Source organism: Bison bison, unplaced genomic scaffold (assembly GCF_000754665.1).
Source record: "Bison bison bison isolate TAMUID 2011002044 unplaced genomic scaffold, Bison_UMD1.0 scf7180017864037, whole genome shotgun sequence".
NCBI classification, from domain to species: Eukaryota; Metazoa; Chordata; class Mammalia; order Artiodactyla; family Bovidae; genus Bison; species Bison bison.
Genome location: NW_011494609.1, coordinates 6,060,769 through 6,068,586, shown reverse-complemented (window position 1 = coordinate 6,068,586; position 7,818 = coordinate 6,060,769). Strand labels below are relative to the sequence as shown.

General features: G+C 62.0%; 1 protein-coding gene across 1 annotated transcript in view; it reads left to right on the top strand.

The window, feature by feature from the left end:
• The window catches only part of COL18A1 (collagen, type XVIII, alpha 1), a 53,308-nt gene that overhangs the window by 40,053 nt on the left and 5,437 nt on the right, over window positions 1–7,818 (top strand). The window contains exons 22-33 of the mRNA XM_010834990.1: window positions 236–265; window positions 341–367; window positions 555–617; window positions 849–923; window positions 1,707–1,733; window positions 1,956–2,009; window positions 2,300–2,374; window positions 3,843–3,911; window positions 4,490–4,532; window positions 5,020–5,082; window positions 7,443–7,486; window positions 7,751–7,810. Coding sequence (XP_010833292.1) covers window positions 236–265; window positions 341–367; window positions 555–617; window positions 849–923; window positions 1,707–1,733; window positions 1,956–2,009; window positions 2,300–2,374; window positions 3,843–3,911; window positions 4,490–4,532; window positions 5,020–5,082; window positions 7,443–7,486; window positions 7,751–7,810 — 630 coding nt within the window. The remainder of the gene's footprint in view (window positions 1–235; window positions 266–340; window positions 368–554; window positions 618–848; window positions 924–1,706; window positions 1,734–1,955; window positions 2,010–2,299; window positions 2,375–3,842; window positions 3,912–4,489; window positions 4,533–5,019; window positions 5,083–7,442; window positions 7,487–7,750; window positions 7,811–7,818) is intronic.

Here is a 7,818-nt window from a genome sequence, read left to right as displayed (position 1 = left end):
CTCCTGCTGTGACATGTCCCCCCAGGGTGGGGCACTGTCCCCCGGCCCCAGGGTCCCGGGCAGTTTCTTTGGTGCGGGAGGCAGGCTCCCGGAGGTGGAAGGGGCGTCACTTCTCATCTCGGGGACCTTGGGAGGATTTCCTTTATGCTGACTCTCTGTGGGTCTCTGTGGCTCACGTCATAGTAAATGTGGCCCTCTTCCTTCTTTCTCCATGGCTCTGCTGACCCGTGGACAGAGAGTGCTGGCGAGCGTGCCAGGCCCCGAGGTACATGCACCCCAGGATGGGCTGGGCGTGGGCAGCCTCTCCAGGGGGGAAGTCCTGACTGTCCTCTTTCCGCAGGGCCGTGCGGGCTTTGCTGGCTTCCCCGTGAGTACCTCTGGCGGGGGTGGGGCGTGGGCCTCCTAGCGCTGAGGGTGGGGGAAGCCCATGAGGCCGAGGAACTGAAGCAGGAGCCCCCATCTGGCCAGGGGTCTCAGGCAGGCGTCTGGGGCTGGGCTGTGGGTCCTGGTCCAGAGCAGGGGCGTTCCGGGCAGCCCTCTGTGTCTCCCCACAGGGACCAGCCGGGCCAAAGGGAGACCTGGGCGCCAAAGGCCAGCAGGGCATCCCAGGACCCAAGGTGAGGAGCCCCAAGGGGCTGTCTGGGGTCACTGGGTGACTGCCTGTGGGGAGGGGCCTGGGGACGGGGGCTGTGCCTGGTGCATTCCCTCTGCTTGTTTCCCTGCACCAGTGGAGGCCCCACTCATGGCTTCCTGTCCTTGGGTGTCGAGTTGGTGCCAAGGGGAGTCTACGGGGGGTGCGAGGCCCATTCTTCCCTGAGCTGGCCTTCTGACCTGCCGCTCCATTCCAGGGTGAGAAGGGAGAGCCGGGCACATTCTTCGGCCCCGATGGCAGAGCACTGACCCCCGCCCAGAAAGGAGCCAAGGTGAGGGGTGTCTGGATGAGTGCGAGGCTTTGTCCAGGCTGGGGCCATAGAGATGGCACAGAGGGTCCTCCTAAGGGGGCAGGTCCTGCCTGTGCGTGGGAGCCTCTCCAGGTCAACTTCCAGAAAGTTCTGCAGCCTTGGTCCGTCGCCCACCCGTTTGCTCCTCTCCCACCAACCTGCTGGGAGGACCCCCAAAGCCTAAATCTCAGCTCAGCCTTGGACTGGCTCGCCCTTTGTCTTCTGCCCATCAGCTGAACCCACCTTGCAGAGGGGCTGGGGGCTCTTGGGGGCCTTGTTTCTTGGCCTCGGCCTCACCCCTGGGAGCTGCACCCCCTGCAGTGCCCAGCTGGCCCTCAGCCTCTGGAGGCATCACCACTAGGGCTGGGGTCCAGCCTTCCTTCCTCAGGAGGGAGCCAAGAATGGCTGGGTTCAGGAGTGGGTCCCTTGGGGAGCCTGTGCCCTGGGTCCCCTGCTCCCAGCAGGTGACCCCAGCCGTGGGGAGAGCTGGACCCAGACCAGCAGGCTGTTGGGGACAGGCCTACAGGGGGGCCCGCAAACCCCGGCCTGGGCTGCAGGGCCGGCCCCCCAAGCTTCAGGACCCCTGGCGTGTGCCCCGTGCACGTGCCCAGGACACAACCCCCAGCCACAGCCCCCTCCCTCTAGTTCTTTCCTTCCCTTCCTGGGCTCCACTGCAGGAATTCAGACGGACACAGGGACCCCTCGGGGCTGCCTGCTGGGGGGTGACCTGAAGCCAGCTAATGGTGCCTCTGATTTTCTGTTCAGGGTGAGCCTGGCTTCCGAGGACCTCCGGTGAGTAGACCAGGCTTCCCCAAAGTGCACACACTTGCGCTGGGTGTGAAAGCACACAGGAGGCTTCGGAGGGCACTGCTGCCTGCCTGACTGCTGGGTGGGCAGGGAGCCGAGCTGACATCCGGCTGCACCTCTGAATGGGGGGAGGGTATTAGGAGGGAGACCCCAGACGCGGGTCTGGTTCCTGCCTACCTGAAACCTGGTCTCCCCTTCCCCCTACAGGGTCCGTATGGGCGGCCTGGGCACAAGGGAGAGATCGGATTCCCTGGACGGCCGGTAGGTCCCTGGGTCTGAAGCCAGGTGCAGGCGTCAGCCCAGGCCCGTGCGGAGAGTGGGCCCAGAGGGGAGTGGACTACAGCCCCATTGCTGCCCTTCCCCCTGGAGACCACCCACCCCTCAAGCATGGCTCTCTGCAGCCCTGCTCACAGGCAGCTCGGGCCCCAGAGGGACAGACACCCTGAGGAGGGCCTGGGTGGGGACAGGAGCTGCTGGGCCGGCGCCCCAGGGCCGATGCAGCAGTGCTGGCCAGCACCCTGCAGCCCCCAACCCCCTGTGCTCTGCCGCAGGGGCGTCCCGGGATGAACGGGCTGAAAGGGGAGAAGGGGGAGCCGGGGGACGCCAGCGTGGGATTCGGCATGAGGGTGAGTGTCCAATGGGGTGTGCGAGGCGGGGCGGGGGCATCCAGGCCCAGGGCCTGGTCTCAGGGCTTGGGTCTCAGAGCTCAACCCTGGGTGGCTTCTGAGTGGCCTCAACGTGTGACCATGGACATGCAGAGCCCCGAGCACACACATACATGCACACACATACACGAGCCAAGGCCACGGAACAACATGGTTTTCTTGGAAGGGCCCTGGGTTGGGCACCTCCTGCCTGTGGGGCTACGGTTTCTGTCACCTTTTGAGCCCAGGGTCACAGATCGGTAAGGTCGCCAGTTAGGCCCTGTGACATCTCCATCCGAGAGGCACCATCGAGATGCAGGACTCCTTCCGGACCCATCTGGGCTCTTAGTGAACCCGTGGCCACTTGGAGCCTTTTCCCTGGACCCGCTCCCTCCCAGCCCGGTCACTGCCTGGCCGAGCAGTGAGGGGTCCTGGGGGCGGCGGTTGAGGCCTCTGCTCTTCTGGGGTCTCTGGCACCACTGTGTCTTCATCTCGCCACCACCTCCTCGTGGACCAAACCGTGGTGGACATTTCGTGAGGACTCAGAATGTAAGGCAGCGACCTGCAGAGCTGCGTAATGGAGGGGGACGGTCACTTCTGTCCAGGAGGAGGTCGGGGCTGTCCAGTCCTTCCTGCGGAGCTCCGTGATGGAGGGGGACAGTCACTTCTGTCCAGGAGGAGGTCGGGGCTGTCCAATCCTTCCTGCAGAGCTCCGTGATGGAGAGGGACAGTCACTTCTGTCCAGGAGGAGGTCAGGGGCTGTCCAATCCTTCCTGCGGTCCTGAGTTCCCAAGGCAGCGTTCCACCCGCTGTGCGCTTGCCCTGGTCAGAGTCCAGTGGGACTGGCTGCTTCATGGACCTGAGGTCGTGGCTCTGTTCTGCTTCAGCCCTCTCTCCTCAGCCACAGGGCAGGGCCAAAGGTGCCCGGGTGCTGAGAGAGGGCGCACATGAGGTCCTAGGATCGTGGGCTCTGGGACCTTCATCACTCAGGCTGGTCCTTTGTCAAATGAGCCCTTTCGGAACAGGCACTTCTGATGCTATACGAGTGGACTGTGTCTCCTCTTTCCATGAGTGGGTGAACGAACGGAGAGTCACATTCATGCAACACGAGTAAAACCCGCAGGTGCTGGCCTCGTGGGCTCCCTCTGACCTTGGAGACACACGCCCGACCTTCAAGCTGGCAGTAAACACACGAGCTATGTCTGAGGTCGTGTCCAGCCCAGATGGCCGCCCGCACGCCCCCCACGGGACGGTTTGAGGAGGACTGTCATCTGGGGCTGGGAAGGTGACAGCCGTGGCCACAGAGCAAACTGGACACTGTCTTGATTAGATGTTTTCTGACTTCACTGTGATTTTCAGAAACGCTCCCGCCCATGTCTGCCATCCTCTCCAGTGTTGGTGGCCTCGCTGGGAGCGTGACTGACCAGATCTTTCTCTTCCCCTGCCACAGGGTCCAGCTGGCCCACCTGGGCCTCCGGGGCCCCCAGGCCCTCCCGGGACTCCTGTCTACGACAGCAACGTGAGTCACCGAGACCCACTCTTCTCTATACTGGCCTCCTTACCCCTCCCTGACCCCAGGGAGGTTAACCCCCAGGGAGGATCTGAGCCCTAGAGAGGGTCCAAGCCCCAGGCAGGGGCAGGCCAAGCCATCACCTCTGTGTCCGCGGTGGGGGTCCTTCTGGGAGGGGCCAGGGCAATGGGACCCAGGTCCACCCGCCTTGTAGGCTGCGCCTGGTAGGCAGTCAGTTAGAAGACAAGCCCCCTGCCCCTGGGGGGGAGATGAAGATCTCCTTGGGGGGAGATCCTCTCTGGATCTGGGCTCCCGAGCATGAGCCTGTGGTGCTAGGGGGTGGACACCCCCATTTCACAAGGCTCAGTGATGTGGGGCAGTCATGTCACGACCAGAACTCCAACCCCAAGTCCTCTATCCTCTCCCCGCCTCCCTGCTTCTCTGTCCTGGGGAGAGGGGTGTGGGGGACGGGGCCTGTGTGACCTCACAGGGGCTTCCAGGGAATCTGGGCAGAGACCTCGGGTGGGTGGTGCCCTCAGTTTCCAGGGCGCCTTCCTCACTGGCCACCTTTGGCCCATACTTCACAGGCATTTGTGGACTCTGGCCGCCCTGGACCCCCAGGATTGCCAGGTGAGGGGTCCTGGGGCCTCAGGGAGGGCAGGGCAGCCCCTCCGGCCACAACTCAGAGCAGGTCTCGTGGGGCGGCCCTCACGGGGGAGCTGGATGATCTGGGACTGCCAGCCCCAGTTGACCACGGCCCGTTTATTGGGCTCCAGGGTCCCCCCTGCACAGCCTTCCAGGAGGTCCAGCTGTGGACAGGAGTGGACACCGAGCAGCCACTTGCTGGCTGTCCACAGTCCAGCCCCAGCTCCTCATGCCAGCCCCTCCCGGCAGGGGTGATGTGGCCTCTGGGAGCAGAGGCTGCAGCCCCTGGGCCGTGACCACCAGGCACTGGCTGCTCACGAGCTCTTGCTCTGAGGGTCCCCAGGTTGCCCCCTCCCTGGCCCGGGCCTGCAGTGCACTTGGCGCCCCCAGGGTCAGGCCGTATGCGGGCAGGAGGGCGTCCTAGCAGCCTCTGTACACGTTCAGTAACAGGCACTGGGGTCTGTCTCTCCAGGGCACCAGGGGCCTTCTGGACCCAAGGGCGACAAAGGAGACGTGGGCCCGCCCGGACCGCCAGGTGAGAGTGCTCTGAGCTGGGGGCTGCGTGGGTGGTCGTCCGCCCGCCTCCGGAGGAGGGGGGCAATCCCTCCCGGGCTCAGGGGCCCTGACGGGACGCCTGGTGTCCTGCACAGCCTTGGGGCAGGGCCGGGGGAAAGGATCTCAGGGCCGAGGTGATGGCCAGGCAGGGTGTCCCCGCACCCAGTCTTTGAGGAGCGGGGCTGGGCCCCCATGTGAGCCTGCTGGGGAGACCCATTATCCCCAGTGCACTGCAGGAGCCTTGTCGGCTGGGGTCCTACAAGGGGGTGAAACCCCAGCCTCTCAATGTCCCCTGAGATGGCATGAATCCCCAGCCGAATCCTGCTTCTTCAGGTGGGTAAAATCAAATCAAGTAGGCGCTGGGAGCAGGGTGGTCAAAAGCCGGCACTGCCGGACCCCTGGGCACTGCCAGCCAAAGGGTGACTGAGGGCAGGGCTCTGGGGGAGGGGCAAGCTCAAGTTTGCCCTTCAAGCTGTCCGAGCAGAAGCTAACCTTACTCTTGAGAAAGGTGAGCTCGTCCAGGGCCTGGGTTTCTTGGGGAAGAAGTGGGCAACGTGGACAGGAGTTTCCAGGCTCGGACTTAACGGTGATGACGCAGAGGGAAGGCAACGCCAGCGCAGATTGGAGCCGTGGACGAGAGTGGGGTTTAATTGTCGGGCTGAAAACCACAGCCTCTGGATGTGAAGATTCTGTGTGACTTCAGCAGCTGGGACCCAGATGACGAGGGGAGGGGTCAGCATGGAACTCGGCCGACGTGCTGGGAAGTTGGACAAGCCGAGGGAGGTCAGACGTGGGTGAGGACATGTGGGTCAGGTAAGGGGCAGATGGGGTGCAGGAGAGCATTTGAAGGCGTCATGGCTGAGCTTCCAAACCAGGGACGGGTTCAAGGTCGTGTTCACGCAGAGTCCACACGACCTACAGCTGATCCCTCACGAGGACGGGAGGAGCCAGAGGGTGCAAAGGTTTCAAGACGTTGGAAGAAATTAGCGGCTCGCCTAGAATTCAAAGACGTGGGTTCGATCCCTGGGTTGGGAAGATCCCCAGAGAAAGGAACGGCTACCCACGCCAGTGTTCTTGCCTGGAGAATTCCATGGACAGAAGAGTGTGGTGGGCTACAGTCCATGGGGTTGCAAAGAGTTGGACATGACTGAGGGACTAACACTCTCACTAGAATCCTGCATCCCGTGAAGACATCCTTCTATAGGAAGAGGAAGCGGGCAGCGAGTCCAGCCCAGGACACAAGCCCCCCGGTGGGCTCACCTCAGGACCAACGAAGACAGGAGGGACATGCCCCTGATGGTGGAGCGGGAAGGTAGAGAAGCATAGGAAACACTCGACCCAGAGTCAGCACGAGAGGAGAGGAGCCTGGAACAGTGGGGCAGAGAAGCTATGTTGAAGCTTTGGAACACAGAGTGAAGATGGAGTCAACCCAGATCCACCGGCGCATACGTTCAGAGAGTGGGTCCTCTCCTGTTTAAGGACAAACATTGTCAACAGGACAAAAAACAAAACTATGCTGCTTACAAGAGACACCCCCAAATGCAAGGACGTGAGAGCTGAGGGGGAAGCAGGTTGTGGTCTGGTGAGAAGGGAGCCGTGGGTGTGTGCGCACGCCTGTGTGTACTTGAGAGAAGTCAGACAAGTTATTTTAGGGCAGGAAACACTCCCCGAAATTTTTATTTTTAAGTTTATAATCAAGGGGTAAATCCACCAGGAAAACACAGCAATTCTAAATTTCTGTGCCCCTAACAACATAGCTTCAAGATACAGAAAGCAAAAAGCAACAAATCTGAAAGGAAAAACAATCACTCATCAAAGAGGGGGACGTGTAAGTGAGGGAGGCAGCAGACGAGAGGCCGGGTCAGCCCGCGGGTGGAGGAGCCGCACAGCCATTTCAGCGGCCCCTCCACCGGCACTGGGGCCCCCAGGCCCTCGCCCAATGCACGGCCAGTCCCTGTGGCGTGTCTGCCTTCAAGAGTGCGACCAGGAGTCAGTGTGGAAGATACCATACCGTGTACAGCCACAGCGTGGACGACCACGCTTTTGCCTGTGTGTGTGTGTGTGTGTGAGACGGTGGTTGCTAACTGAACATCCCGTGGTGGTCATTTCACAGTAAACGTCAGTCGTTGCATCCACAGTGCTGTGTGTCAGCAGTAAAACTGAACAAAAACACCAAAAAGTATCAAGTAATTGGGAATAAGTGTAACAAAACATGCAGGAGATCTCTGTGCAGAAATACAGAAGTTATAGAAAGAGGAGGAGACGTAGGTACGTTTGGGGGCCGGGGGATACGGGAGGAAGTCTGCCTCTCACCAGGCTCTCCCCCAAACCCCTCCATAGGGCAGTTCCCGTTTGACCTCCTCCAGCTGGGTGCCGAGATGAAGGTGGGTAGCATCCCTCATTCTCACAGTGCCCCACCACGGGGCCCCAGAGGGCACCCAGGACCCGCCATCCCTGGCTCCACTTTTCGGGAACTTGGCTGACACAGTGGGAGGTTGGGAGGCTGAGTCCCGTCCTGCAGGCTGGCCAGGCCTGGGCTGCAAAGCATCTGGCTGCCTCGCCTGGGCCTAGGGCTGCTGTGCCCACCCCTCCCCATGGCGGCAGCCACCAGGAGCCGGACTGTCACCCACAAGCATTTCCATCCACAGGGGGAGAAGGGGGACCGAGGAGCCGCTGGGCAGAAAGGAGAAAGGGGTGAGCCTGGGGGAGGAGGATT